The sequence below is a fragment of the Pteropus alecto genome, unplaced genomic scaffold (assembly GCF_000325575.1).
Source record: "Pteropus alecto unplaced genomic scaffold, ASM32557v1 scaffold24, whole genome shotgun sequence".
In the NCBI taxonomy this organism is placed as follows: Eukaryota; Metazoa; Chordata; class Mammalia; order Chiroptera; family Pteropodidae; genus Pteropus; species Pteropus alecto.
The window spans coordinates 9931354-9946824 of NW_006439192.1; the positions used below are offsets into that span (position 1 = coordinate 9931354).

Here is a 15471-nt window from a genome sequence, read left to right on the forward strand (position 1 = left end):
GGTCTCCTGGTGCACCAGGTGAAGTCTACTTCTCCCAGTATCCCAAGGGCCAGACCCCGAAGACAAAGGAGGTGAAAACCGCCATCTTCAGATCCTGGACGAGCCACCAGAAATGTTGTGGGATTCTCTGAGAGACGGGACACCAGGGCTATAAGCAGGAAGCAGCGTTTACTGATGCTGGCTTAAAACTACAAAAGTTTGTTTCTCTTTCATACCACATGTTTATCATGTGTTGGCAGGGATCTGAACTTACTATAGTCTCTCAGGGAACCAGGCTTATAGAGTGCTGGTACTTTATTATTATTATTATTTTTAATGCCTGCAGCACCTGGTATTCCTAGGTAGTCTCCCATTTAAATACTAATCAGGCCCGACCCTGCTTAGCTTCTGAGAGCAGACAAGATCGGACGCGTTCAGAATGTCATAGTTGTAGACTGAGTACTGGTACTTTAAATGTTGGTTTCAGTGCTGGGGGGAAGAGAATTCTGGAAGATCTTTCCTGGCAGTTAAATGCTCTGGCCTGGAGGTGACATGCATCACTTCCTTTCACTAGTCATTGGCTAAATCTAGTCACAGGGCTGTACCCAGCCACAGGGGTTTCTTGTGCTTAGAAAGAGAACTGCATATATTGGGTATAAATACTAAAGACTACCGTACAATCCTAGTTCATGTCACTATCATTGGATTTCCCAGTTAGTTGTTTACCAGATCTTCTGGTTTAGCTTCTCTGCTGTCCATTCTCTGTATCCCAGTCAGTGCTTTTTTTATTCATAAATCTGATGATGTCATCACTTAAAGAGATCACCATTGCTTTTCTGGTAAAGTCCATCTTTTCCTACCTGCTCTAGTTTCCACTCTCTTTTAGGCCCATATCTCACTGTTCTCCTTGTACTCTCTCTTAGCGATACTGACTTGTAGCTCATCTAACATGCTTTACTCTCTTTTTGCCTCTTGGCCTTTGCTCATATTCTTTCCTCTAACTGCAACATTTTTTCTTACCTACTTCCCTCTTTCTTTTGGCTAACTCCTATTTTTTTGAGTCTTAGCTTAAAAGTTATTCCCACTTTACTACTTGAATTCAGTGCTCAGCCTTTGAATTTTCACAGCACTTTCCAACTTTCTAAGTTACTGTGTGCCATTGTAATCTTGTAATTAGTTATTTGCCTCCTATCCCTCACACATAGAATCATTCAATACATGTTTGTTTAATGGCTAAATAAATTGCAGGGCAAGGTAGGGAAAATCAATAGTGTTCATTATCAGAAAATTTAGTTATTAAAGGACCTGGATGCTTTCCATTCATGGTGAGGACCCTAAAGTTTACTGTTTTTAAAAACATAGTTTTAACAGTGCTCAGAATAGCTCCTGGTTACCAAAATATTTTGTATATCTAGGTTTCACAAGTCCTTTGAAAGTTGGTTACATTACTTGTGTTTGTTTCTAATGTTAGAAAAAAACAAACTATTTTGTGGAAAAGCCATTTCAGACTGGCACTTAGGGTTTTCTAAATTGAAAATGAGATATTTTTCACATATCAAATATGTTCTATTTTGCCATAATTTTCATTAGTTTCTTAATAATCTGTTAAGTTGACGTGCCACATTTAGTTAAAGGCTATTTCCAATTTTTTGTTATTTTTAGTAAAGTTGTAGTAAACATCTTTGTATCTTGAGCTTTTTTCTTTTGAACTAATTTTTCGAAAAATTTTCAAGAGTTGCATTTCGGGCCTAAGGACATGTACTTAGGTTCTCGTGGTTAAGAACATGCTTTGACTTGCTCTTTGGTGGTAGCAAAATAATCCTAGGGTTATAAAATATATCCGTATAGCCCTTGGAATTCCAAGAAACAAAATTGCCATATTTCTTAATAGGTGTTGAGTGGTCCTATTTTTTGACTTTTTTTTTTTTTGCATTCTTTTCTACATTGGGTATCTTAGCCCTGTGAGTGTGAATGTGAGAAGTAAAATGAAAGCACAAGCTCAAGAAATGAAATTTATTGCTGTGCTAGTAAGTTTTAGTTTGAAAATAGCTTGCCCTTCTTAAACCAGGTATTTCAACAGTCCATTTTATGAAAATTTTAGGCAAGTATACTTCTGACCTTTCTGAGTATTTGGAGACTTTTTTCACACTAGTCCTACATAAAACTTAAGTCTTTAAAAATTTGTATGTTGTCTTCAATAAATTAGAAAATGCTGCTTTTTAATAAGGACTTTATAAGTGGAAGTATTTTACTTTGGATCTAGGTAAGCATTTAAATAGCATTTTTATTATCAAAACATAGGGTACTACTCTATTTTTTAGTCCATATGATTTGTTTAGGTATCACTTATTTTGACATCATTAACCTTGCTTATGTTTGCGATTTTACCTTTTGCTGTTTAATATTGAATTCTAGGAATCTTTCATCCAATTTTTGAAGTGTCATTTTAAATAAATTAGTAAATTATTCACATTTGTGTAGTTTTACTGTATATTTAATGAAATGATACGCACACACAAAGTACATATTTGTTTTTCACTTCTGTTAGAATTTTGATCGTTCAAAGTCATTCGATTTTGTAATAATAGTTGGCCTCAGAAAAAATTTTTCCTCAGTAGTTGAAGGCTGTTTTCAGAGATTTTGTTCACCTTATTTAGAGTGCTAGACCACTTCAGTTTCACGTTTTCTGATATTGTCCATCATACTCCTAAGAGGGTTAGGTTCACTTTTCAAGTCTTTCACCGTTTTGTTTTTTACACAGCAGCAGCAGTCAAGCACTTCATAAAGGAAAGCCAGTACCACTAAAGATACCACTGTAAATATAAATAAAAGCAGAATGACAAAGCAGGCAGTGTTCCAGTTATCATGGAAAGGGTAAATTTTTTGAACTTGAAAACCAAGGTACTGATAAACAGATGTAGTGGTTTCATTCCAGAGGCTGGAGCTCAAGGAGGCCATTCTTAGAGATTTCACTTCTTATTTTGCCCTTTTGAATCTGTAAAAAAGTGGAACATGAATGTATGTAACCAAAGTACAGATCTGTCAATTCAAATCTCAATTTTAACTAGATTTGTTAGTAAATTTGTATAGGCGACTTGTGTCTTTTTTCCTACCAGAATGGTATTTTTAAATTGATTTAATAAATTAATTTAAAAATAAATTTAGTATCAACTTTTTCTGTATGCCAGTGTATTCTGTAAACCATCCTATATATTTTTATGATTTAATAAATTAATTTAAAAATAAATTTAGTATCAACTTTTTCTGTATGCCAGTGTATTCTGTAAACCATCCTATATATTTTTATGTATATTATTTATTAGACAAATATATATTTTTAAGACTTATACATAGAAATTAACTGCTAGTGGAAGGAGGAAAAAGGCAGCTGAATTGGTTGAAAATTTGAGTAAAGCAGTGGTCTACAAGAAATCTTAGCATTTTAAGGCCATGTTTTTGAAACTGCCTCCAGAAAAGCTATTCTCATTACCCTGTGGATCCTTCTTACCTTCTTGGTTCAGTGTATTTATGTCTCCTATTTCCACTCCTTTAAACTTCAAGGACAGGTTACCTGAATCAGGAAATAGTGGCTGAGTGAAAATAGTAGAGAGAGAAAAATCAAAGTTGCCTATGAAGAGACCTTAATCTTTTTTTAAGGATATTTTTGTTGTGTATATGATAATCTTAAATGCTTAATATAACTAAATGACCTATAGACATGAACATTTTAAAAACAAATTTAGTGCCTCAGATATCATTTATTAAATTATTATTCCATTTCACAGTGAGTTATTAAGTCTTGCTCTTGCTGACCTGATATTTGTTAGGCCTTAAATGGGACCATGAGGATTGAAATTTTGATAGCAGTAAAAATAATAGGATGAATTTTTATTACCTTGATCTTTCAAAAATATCTATTTAAACTTATTTTTAAAAATTATAAAACATCTATATACTAAGAAAATCTGGAAATAAGAGGAAAAAGTATATCACTAATTCAAAGACTGTTGTCAGTTTGTATGCTTTCTTTTATGAAAGATGACTTATTTTGTTTACTTTTTTCCTCTACATAGTTGTAAAGACTTTCGTTTATTCTTGTAAACAGATGTTTATTGATTACTTTCTGTGTACCAATACTTTTCTAGGTGCTGGAGATAACTTGTATATGAGAGTGTCATTTAAAGAAAACTTAAAGGTGGTACAGAAGTATAAGAGTATAACAAATCCCCATATGCTCATAATACAACTTCATTTATCAGCTCTTGGCCAGTTTATAGCTCTACCCACTGCTGCCACCCCATGGATTATTTTGAAGAAAATCTCAGACATTAATTCATCTAGAAATCTCAGTATATATATACCTCTTAAAAGGTGAGGACCCTGTTTTTAAACATAACCATAATATTATTTTCACATCAAAAAAAAAATAAAAAAGATTAAAAAGTGACTTAAAAAAAACCCCAAAGCCATAACAATATAATTTCTTAGATTTCTTTGTTTTCTTTATAGATGTAATTTTAAAACTTTGGTGTTGATAAATAAATATTTTCTAAGGTTTTTATTTTCTTAAATCAGATTTGCTTGGCAAATCACTTCACCTCTCTGGATGGATTTTGTTCCTTCTTTTGTGCATTTTGAAGGTTAAATTGATGGTGAGGCCAGATATAAAAGACTTAAATTAATTTTTTCTTTTTGGATTTAAGAATTTTTCAGTTTCATGGTGCTTGGTGATCCTTCATCTTAAAATGAAGGATAACTGATGGACATTAATCAGTTGCTTCTATTCTGAGACATACAGAAATACATTGTATCACAGGTGTATAACTGCTCATTACATTACATTATTTTCAGACTACGCTTGGAGACCCAGCGTTTTCAAAGTTACCCTCTTTTATCCTTTGAATTTTTCTGTTCCAAGCGTATTACAGAAAGCAGTGCTGCTGTGTTGCACAACTCCAGGGAGCACCATTCATGTTGTGTTATGGGGTGTTATTCATGTAGAATACAATGTAAGTGATGCCCCTTGGAGTCGTGTAATGTGGAATGTTCTGACAGGTTAGCCTTCCAACCTCTGCATTGTTGCTGCCTCTGATTTTAATTACTCTGCACACAAATAGTCAAGTAACCCATACAAACTGATGCAAATGGAGACAAAAGTCTTTATGACCCAGCCTTCCTAATAATGTTGTGTGTAGGTGCACACATACACACAAATGTCTATAAAAAACTCAGCTTTGGAACTCCTTTAAGATTTTTATCACTACTAAAATGCAGATATTCTTGGGAAAGGTAACACACTGTTGCAATTATTTCTACTTCAGTGTGAATGAGTTTCAGGTCCTTTTTGAAAAGCCGCACAGACAGGGAGAAGAAGAAGAATATGACCTTGGGGAAATGGGGTACAATGCCACTTAACATGGGTAGATAAAGAACAGAAAGAATTGCTTGAGAGTCTCTAATAATTTTACCTGGGCTAACTAACCTAAGACCTCTCCAGCATGGATGAAAATATTCCTTAGATTTTCTGTTAAGGCCTTTTAGGTTGATTCCTTTATAAAATATGGGGACGTCTTTTGAAAGATTCTTTTCTAAATCTGGCATTAGAAGTGACTGTGGGGGTGGGGCAGTGATAAGGAGGGAAAAGAGAGGTTTCCCCTCTGTTTCCACATTATGCCCCTCAAATTAGTTTAATCTACCTTATTAACAATTTAAAATGTTTTACTATTAATTTCAAAAATATAGCAATTTTAACTAAAAGTTAAAAATTAAAAGCTTCACTCAGAATCTTGTCTCCTAATAAATCAGACTTTTAATTTTCCTAGAAATTGGCTATATTAATCTATAAGTCATGCTTGGTTGAAATTACACTGAAGTTATTTGTATTTTAATCATGAATAGGCCTCTATTTGTATTGACTTTAAAACTGGGGAGAAGTTGTAAAGACTAATAATGTAAGTTAATTTCAAAATGAAATCTTAAAATGATTAGAAAATTGGTTTGAAGCACTTCATATTCTATTTATTTTTGAGGTACAAGTAAACTGCTTAAAATTTTTTCAGGCTCCCTTGCCCTTAAAAAAATAGATGGATAGAAAGGCGAAAGGGAGGGGAAAAGGCGGAGGCATGCAGATAGGTACACAACTAAATTTAGTCACTTGAAGTTCACTTCTACCCATCAATGACTATTCTTCTGGTTAAAATTAATATAGAATATTGACACAATTGAATATTATGCATCAGTGAGGTAATTGTGTAGTGGTATGGAAAGATTTTTAGGATATGTTAAGTGAAAAGAGCAAGGTGCAAGACTATGTATAGTTACGGAGAAATATATATTTTTATTTGCTTGTATCTGCACAAAAATCTTGGATATACAAGAAATTAATAACAACGATTACTTGTGGGATTGGTTGGAGAGTAGAATTGGTGGACAAGGATGTGTGTGAGATTTCTCAAGATACACCTTGTAGCATTTTAGTTTTTGAACCATTTGAGTATATTACTCAAAACCCAAACTAATATATTTAGAAGTATCCCTTGTTTTTGGTTTTTAAAAGTCTATTGTGTTATATATCTATTTAATACATATATTGAGTTTTCTGGGTTGCTTCCAAAAAATTAAAATTAGGATTAGTAAACACTTATTTCGATTACACTGTGTACTTTATCTACACACAAATATGCTTATAATAATTCTCCTTGCAATGATGACAGTGGATAGCAGTGTATGCCATCTGCCAGGGCACTTGTAAGCTTTGCTAGAAGCATATAAGCAGTTTAAGAAAGAGTATATACATGTCAGGTTTATGTTGTAAATGATGACAGTTTGCCTCTTGTGAGTGTATTGATAACTGATGAGCAACTCAAAACATTCACTCTTTAGCTTCTGGGAACATTTGAAAAAAGTAAATCCTTATAATATGGAGTCATTTTCTGCTTCACATTTAATATAGTTTATTCTTTGAAAGTATGGCAGAGTTTTAGTAATTTTTTGTGTTAAATTTAGGGTAAAATCTAAAATTTACTTTGGTGGATTAGATATACTTAGACAAGCAGAAAGATATTTACCATTAGGATTTTTTTGTATTGAGACTATTTTTGAAACTAAAATTTAAATTTATATCAAGCAAATGCTGTAAACATGCCTTATGAAAAGTAAAAGAAAATGGTAAAAAAAAAAAAAAAGTAGGAACTGTCAGTATTTCTTTTAATCTCTCATAGCCCCTTTAAAATTTCATTACAGGAATGGAAAGTTTTAAAGTAAATACCATATTTTTTTAGTTGTTTTTTTTTTTAATGAAATACTCCCTTCCACTATTTTTCCTCCCATTTCAAACATTCTAGTGAAATATTTATGGGGTTAAGACTTGGAACTGTTTTGGAACTTTTAATTGCCAGATCAGAAGAAAATTATGCTTTTGCTGTATTTATGGTAAAAGCCCTTGAATTGAATTTTCTAGTGCCTTTAAGCATATCACTTTGAAATATGATCAATTAATCATAATGCCCTTTAAATATAGAACAGTTCACTCAGCCCTGGATCTCTGAGTTAGGCCATGCGTCTTAGTCAGTTCAGTGAAACAGCAATGAGCCTCCATTTGTACTAACTATAGATATATTACCAGTAAAACAAAGGCTGATTATAGTGTTAAAATAATGTGGATGGCAGAGGTTTCTGTTTACAATTTACCTGAAATTTGAATTACAAGTTAACTCTTTTATTTGACAGAATTGTTTTTATTTTAAAATTTTACCTAAGACTTTTTTTATACTTCGTATAACAAACAAGAATGTTTTCTAGGTAACTAACCCCATTGTGCCGAACCTGGGAGATCTATCTTCTTACAGCATCCTCTGGACTTTGTAAGGGATATTTTGCTCATATAGGCTGAACACTGGCTAAAAAAATTGAGTAAAAATTATGAAAAAAATTCTTTAAAATTTAAGTACATTTACCAGCAAAGAAAAGGGAAGCTGGATCTTTAGGTCAGCATGTATAGGTAATAGCCTGGAATTCTAGCATCTATTAAATAATAATTTTTATGCTCAAATATTTTAAAATTAAAAATTTGGTTAGCAGTTAGTTGATAACTAATTTTCAGTAGACATGAATGCTTACTCTGAGCCATGAAATAATCTTATTACCTGGAAAGGAACCATACTCTCCTCCATTAACCAATTCTTAGGACATTTTTATTTTAAAACATAGTTTATCAAAAAGACTTACTCTGTATTTATTTGGAGAATCAGTTTAAGAATAAGTTTAACATTATATTGAAATTATGGTGATAAATATTTTTTTGTGTCATACAAAATGAAAGTATTTAAAAAGGATTTCATTTAATCAGTATAACTTGTATATTATACTATAGATTTAAATTTTCACTGTAAGGAATTATTTTAATTAAAATGTTACTGGAAGTCTGAAGTTCTATAAGTGATGTCTTTGGTTACAGTATAATGCAGCCTACGTAAAGGTACCTTCATTGTCTTTTTATTTTTATATAAAAGTTACATTTGTAATTTCTCAGCATTCTCTGCATCTACACTCAAAATCAAATAAAAAATAATTCAAACTATTTCCTCATATTTGTTAAAATATAACAAACTTTCTTGTAAGTGACTGCTTTTTTTCTAGTTAATATAATTTGCCTATATCAGAAAGCTTTAGTCCAGGATTAGCTTTTAGTCTAGATTTTTCTTGAAGAAAAATCCTTTGTTTAAGACAGACCAAACTGCTGAAACGAAATAGCTCAGAGAAATTGAAATTAGCAAGTTAACCACTTAACATCAAACGCTTATGGTTTACTCTTAGGTCTAAATATACATCAGGTTCATAGAAAATAGCATGAATTTTCTGTTAAGGCACAGATGGTAAGGCTGCTTATCAAATAGCATAAGGCAGTCTTCATATTTTTATAATAAAATCCTACTAAGCAATGAAATGAATACATTGCTTTTTTTTGGTCTTTAGTAGCAACAAAGCTTTCTGCTTGATTTTTATAGCAAAATATTTTTATATTGCATCATAAAGACATGTATTGCTAAATGAAAAAGATGATATAAACCTACCTCTTGTCTGAAAGGCTGCTGTTGAGGCGATGGTATCGTCTGTTTGTAATGCAGTCTAGTGCACAGCCAAGATGGAGCGGTGCTTCTATTGGCTGAACCACAGTGCAGCTGACAGTTTCCTCTACATTAATTTACATTAAGTCTTGCCACCCTTAAGAGTAAATCATTCATAAACTTGAGTAGAGCTATCTGAGATATCAACTGTCACCCCTTTTTCTTGCCTTATTTTTGTCCTTTAGCTGAATTCCTGCGTAGGAATTTGTGAGTTAGCAACAAACTGATATTTCCTTGGTGTTTAACTATAAATTTTCAGATCCTTCTGTGAGTATTTCAGTGCTAGGGCTAGAAGATGATGTCGAGAGAGGTAGTAACCTAGGAAACAAACAGGTTTACCAGCTTTACATTTCCTCTAGGAAGTGTACATAAAATCTCATAAAGATATTTCCTCTCCTTTAAGTACTTGTGTTTTATATAAGTCTTGTCCTCTGGGAGTGATTATTACCATGTTGTAGTTTGATTTAAGAGAAATTGTGAGGGAAAAGAAATAAGGTTTTCAGCTTTACCAGTTGGGAGAATGTTAGTTTTGGTAGGTACACTGCCTACATTAAAAAAGCAGTCGGAAATTTAAATGGCAAAAGAATCCTCAGTTGGATGTTTAGAGACAGAATTTTTTTTCAAATGGCGTATTAAAGTTGTGGTGTAAGCATAACAATCAAAGTTTTTAATTATGAGAGTGGCTATTTTAACAATAGCAGGCTGTGTACTGCTTTCTCTGCAGACTTATTTTTAGATAAATCAGCACTTTAGTTTCTGGGGCCATTAAAATATCAATACCTGGAAGTTTTCCCTTCCTTTCTTCCTCTCTCCTTCCCTCCCATTCATTCATTCATTCGTTTAACGTTTATTGAATGTTTACTATGCCTGGCATTGAGTTAAATGCTGGAGACCCCATGGTAAACAAAATTGTTTGTGATTCATGATTGGCCATTTGCTACTTTCTTATTTGTCATCCGTTTTTCATAGTCTTCCCATTTAGTTGTTTATATGTGACAAACTTAATATTATTTTACTAAAGTTAAACAAGAAAACAGTAAATGTGCATATGTAGATTTCTGTACTCTGACAAAATAGCCAGTTTCAGATGGATTAATCTCTGTTAAAAACTAGTTAGTTAATAATTCTTTTACAAGCTATTATCACAGTTTACAACTGGATATGAGTCCATACTCTGCCAATTACTATCTGTGTTCTTATGTTTAAAAGTAGATAATATCTCTCAAATAGGATTTTGGGGAGGGATTAAATGAGAAAATCTTTTAGCATGGCTCTTGGCTATATAGTAAGTGTTTAATAAAAGTTAGTTTCTATTATTGTTGTGAAGGTCCTAAACATCTTGAAAAATGAACCATGTAGGTAGGTAGTATTTCATAATTGACAAAGCGTGAAAACACACCTGTAAGGTATTTTTAATATCGTTATTTTGGGAGGCTCTGGATATAAGAGCTTTAATGTGTCAAGTAACTTGTCAGATGGTAACAAAGTTATTTTTAGAGGAAAATTGCATATGAAGTCTCATTTTAGTTTCAAAAAAGCATATTTTTCACTAACCATTCTCAAAGGAGTATTATGTTGTCATCTAGAAGCTGTTCTTTTGGATCTCTGACAATTGTTACATTTGACTTGCAGTTCTTCTAATGCATTCTTTTGCTTAAATTATTATTACCAAGCTGGTGCCAGATATTGACTCACCCCTCTTTTATTTAACCTCTTTTGTTTGTCAGCCACATGGGAGGGAACTTTATAATATCTGATCTGATGCCTTACTAATAGAAGTACTTTTGAAATGTTTTCTTAATATTTATGATGAAATTTTTTAACCTGTTTTTACCTGTGATTAATGGAATGCATTTATGATGCAACAGTAGCATTAGGGTTTCTGCCTGTTAGCATGCAACAAAATGATAGCCGTTCTGAAACGAATTATCTTCTATACAGATTACTCCTTGTTTTATGCTATCATTCTTTATAAGCATCCATGTTTATGCAATGGCAATGCCTATAGTTTTTAGTTCTAATTAAATGCTGAAGTTTACTTTAAAAGTTATGGTATTCTCTTTATTAATTTCTTTAATTAATGCCCATTTAAGTTGATAAGCAGAAGTTGATGTAGTAAGTGATAAATTGAACTTTTTAATCCCTCAGAGTAATCCATTCACTTCTTACGGTTTTAAGTTTGTTAGAAAAGCACTGTGGATCATATTGAGATTTGTATTGTCTTCTTATTTAAAAAGGCTTGCTTCTAATTATGGGAGAAATCTAATCAGAATTAAAAATGTATTTTAATGCCTTCGTATTATTTATACTTTGTTCCCGTTCTAGCGACACACTGGATAGTTTATTACACACTCAAAGATTTTGAATTCTTTACCAAAATTTTATAGGATAGAATTCATTAGATAGAAAAGCTCAAACAAGAAAAATCTTTATCAGGGTTAAAATCATCTTAGCTGTTTAAAAGTCATAACTATATCTAATATGAAAATGTCGTAATTGTTTTTTGAACTTCATTTTCAGATCATAGCAATGGATCATTTAACTTGAAAGCTCTATCAGGAAGCTCTGGATATAAGTTTGGTGTTCTTGCTAAAATTGTGAATTATATGAAGGTAAGTACTTTTCTCAGATAAAAAGCCTCTAACTTTTTGGCAGAAGAATTTGGGATTTGGGGAAGTAAATTTTATAAAATTATATATATTTCAATATGTAGTTTATTGTATGCCTGTTATACCTCAAAAAAACTATAAAAATATTTAATGTTTTAAGCTTTTTGTATCAAATTAGCATTGCATTGAGTCACCTAGGTGTCTTTAATTTCCATTAATTCAAGGACACGATTTAAGCCCATCATATACCATAATAAAATTGCGCTCAGGCAGTGGATAAAGTCACTCTTAGTCAATACCTGCTTGCAAAAGATACCTGCTTGTAAAAACTATAGGAAGAGGTAAATGATTTACAGGCTGTTATATTGATGTGAGAAGTGAAAACTATACAGTTTAGGCATTTCAGGCACATGGTGATGGCTTTTCTACATCTTGGAGAAGAAATACAGAGAATTACTGAGAGTCTTAGAAAAACATTGACTCACAAAAGCATTGGAATTTAATGTTTGATGGAAGATTTAGTAAATTTTTTTTTTTTTTGCAGTTTTGATGATATGACATTTTGGCTTTACTAAAATCTTTGAATCCTTAATTTATCAATGTAAACTTTCATTTATAGCTAAGATGGCCAATTGATTTCATATTTGCCTCCTTCTGGTAAACTCTTATTCCCATTTAGTTAATTCCCACACATGGTAAACAGTTGTTAAAACTGACTCTATGCTATTTGTAATGGTAATGGTAGGAATACCCAGAAAGAAAAATATATGCCCTCATGGTTTTCAGACTGTTGAGGGAGACTGACATTTAAATGTCTTGTTTTTGCTACTTTGCTAATAATTTTTACTTATCTGGATGACCTTTATTTATAACTTTGTATATCTAGGATAGTTTTCTTCAAAATTTTATTGGTGTTCCCTGAAGGAAGTTTGAAAAACTGTATCCTTTTGCAGACATTTAAATTGACAGCTACAATTTTTCAACAAAAGTTTATACTGACAAAAGATAGAATTTCTGGCATATTGTAATATTTCAATAAATTATATCACTGTTAAATTTATTGAAGGGACTCTAGCATTATTAATTTAAAAATATAAAAACAAATTTCAGTGGTTAGAAATTTTATTTTCCTTTTGAACTTGTTTGTTCTGTTACTCTTGTATTGTAGGATAATGCTATGTATTTTTTAAATGCATTATTATGCTTGAAAATCTTTTGTTAATCATCTATCAGACTTCTTTGCCACAACAATATGTATGTAAATTTAAAATAACGTTTTGCCTGTGACTGTAGGCTCTAAGTATTAAAAATATTTTCTGATAATTATCAGACAATTGATTAGAATAACTTACATATGTGAAAATTGATTAAAATTCACTTTCTATATAATAACTAAATAGAAATCCATTTTTAAATGAAATTGATGGAGCTGTCTTCTTCCAGTAGTTTTTGTATCTGGAGATATATGTTAATTATTGATAGAATGAAACAGGATTTGGCACCAGTTTCTGGTCTTACTTTTAGACTTTGTAGGTTTAAGTGCTGAGAAATAAATGGTCATATAAGTAGTTCATTCTAATGGAAATTTAGTGATAGCAGAACCTTCCAAGTTATTTGCCAAAAATCACTTAGTAATTTATCATCAAGCATCCATCAGTTGACAATTCTATTAGGTCCTCCTTCAGTTTTGTTGAAAGCAAAAGAATGTGAACCACCTAACTTACCAAAGAATTTGTGCCTGGTCCTTAACTATTTACTTTGTTAGTTTCTAGGGAGTATATCAAAAAAGCTTTATCAGAATTTGGCAAATGTCTGTTATATTCATTCCCCCTCTTCCCTTGTAGGCACTTTCTTTAATCTGATATATTCAGAAGTGGTTGAGAAAATATTAATTTCAGTACACTCTTGTTCATGTAATTTTTTTCATAAAATGCTTTTATGTGTATAAATATACTTTTGTCAAAACTTTGGGTTGAAGGTTTAGCTTATTCAGTTTATGTAAAGTATCAGTTAACAAAGCTAGTCTCCATTGTCAGCTAGTCTCCAACTATATCAAACTTGTTTTTTTATCATGGAATGTCTTTTAAGTTCAAATAAATAGATGTATGTGTCTTCCAATGCTTGTATATTCTGCTCTTCGATTCAGATTTTGAGTATAAATAGAAGGGAATGATTCAGAAATAACTTCATTAATAAATAACTTTATTTTGGGGTAATTAATGAAGGAGAAGGATACCTGTTAAAAGTGAATTGGTCTTAAAGCTAGCTATGATTGTTTTTTAAATAGAAAGTAGAAATATTAAACTGTTTAAAAGCTGTAATGAAAATTGACTAAATGAGAATAAAAATTTCATATGATTTGACAAAATAGATTTTAACTACCACATTAAATAATTCACACTTAATCTAAAATAGTTCATATACAGTTTTTGCGAGTTTTTTGGAACATAATTTGAACAGTTTGGTAGTTCTGGAAAATATTTGTTATGTTTAAAAAAATCAGCCTCCTTAATTGATTTGCTTCAGTTCTTTAAATGTGCTTTTTCTTCAGGCTAATAAATATTCAAGGAATGAGTTTTGAGAATTGCAGAAGAGAATTACTTATACTTAAAACTTGAAAAAAATCTAGTTTTATCTTTAGATATTTCTTACCAATGTCTCCTTTACTTTGCTCTTATTATACACTCCCCAAAGAGCGATGCATTCGTAGATAGCATGGAGTCGTGGAGTGTGTGGGAATGGAAGAGACAAAGTTCTTTAAAGGAAACTGCTCTCAATTGTCTATGAATTATAATGTATCAAGAATTTAGAATGCCATAGCAGGGGCCAAAATATCCTATTAACTCTTAGATGTATGTAAGACTGGAAAAGACAAGAAGCCCTATAGTAGATAGTCTGTGACACCTCAGTTATCATTTATGAAGGCTTCCCCCAAATAATGTTTTTTGACATCCTTTTCTTGGGTCCATACAGTTTATTACACCTCCAGGCAATGCATTATCAATTCTGGGTGGAAGTGAGAGATTTACCCCTCTTTTTTTGTTGAAAAAAGGGGAGGGCATATTTTGAAATAGAATATATATGGAAAGTGATCTGTAAACTGATTCTTGGAAAGTCTTCAACTGTCCCTTGTGTACTCTTTTTGAAGATCTGATAAAACGAAGAACTTAGCAAAAAAAAAAAGACAATAGTAAAAAGCTCATAGTTTCTTCATTTGCTTATAGAGAAACTCTTTGTCAATGAAAATTATTTAGGAATTATATGGAAAAAGTTCAAGGAGCGCCATAGGGTACTGTTTGAGATACATACAGTGAGATTACAGGAAGAAGTACCAAACAGAAAAAATTAAAAGCAGATACAAGAACTTCAAAATCATAATACTCAGAACATTTGGCACAGAAACAAACTGCCCTACACATCTCACTAGCTCCCAAGATGGTTAGTACTATATCACAGCCTAGTAGTTTATAGCAGTAACTGAGACAGCAGAAAGATTAAATTATATTCAGTCAACCTGTTGGACAACATAGAAAAATTTTATGGTCCATTTTAGAAAGATTTTTATTGAAACAATTAATGTAAAACAAATTTAATTGCTTAAAAGAGTAAGTCTAAAAAAAAAAACCACTCTAAGTTATCTTAAATTCCCTTATGAAGGACACCTCTTTCTTCATATGAGACACTGTTTTAGTTCTTTGATGACAAATCATGGTGCGCATTGTTTTTGATGGAATGATTTTTCTGTTGATCTCATCATT

The 15471-nt window shown here is 31.8% G+C and overlaps 2 protein-coding genes across 6 annotated transcripts in view; one reads left to right on the top strand and one right to left on the bottom strand.

Annotated features, from left to right (window-relative positions):
* GTF2E2 (general transcription factor IIE subunit 2) overlaps positions 1–15471 on the top strand; it is a 76844-nt gene that overhangs the window by 11554 nt on the left and 49819 nt on the right. For all 5 annotated transcript variants that reach the window (XM_006916336.3, XM_006916338.3, XM_015592835.2 and 2 more), the window contains one exon: positions 11625–11716. In XM_006916336.3, coding sequence (XP_006916398.1) covers positions 11625–11716 — 92 coding nt within the window. The remainder of the gene's footprint in view (positions 1–11624; positions 11717–15471) is intronic.
* SMIM18 (small integral membrane protein 18) lies at positions 7–3083 on the bottom strand. Its single transcript, XM_025049877.1, has one exon. It carries the CDS (start codon positions 2935–2937, stop codon positions 2641–2643), a length of 297 nt encoding a protein of 98 aa, XP_024905645.1. The 5' UTR covers positions 2938–3083; the 3' UTR covers positions 7–2640.

Excerpts from the sequence above, each read along its gene's own strand:
- SMIM18 (XM_025049877.1), bottom strand. The coding sequence starts at position 2,937 with ATGGCCTCCTTGAGCTCCAGCCTCTGGAATGAAACCACTACATCTGTT.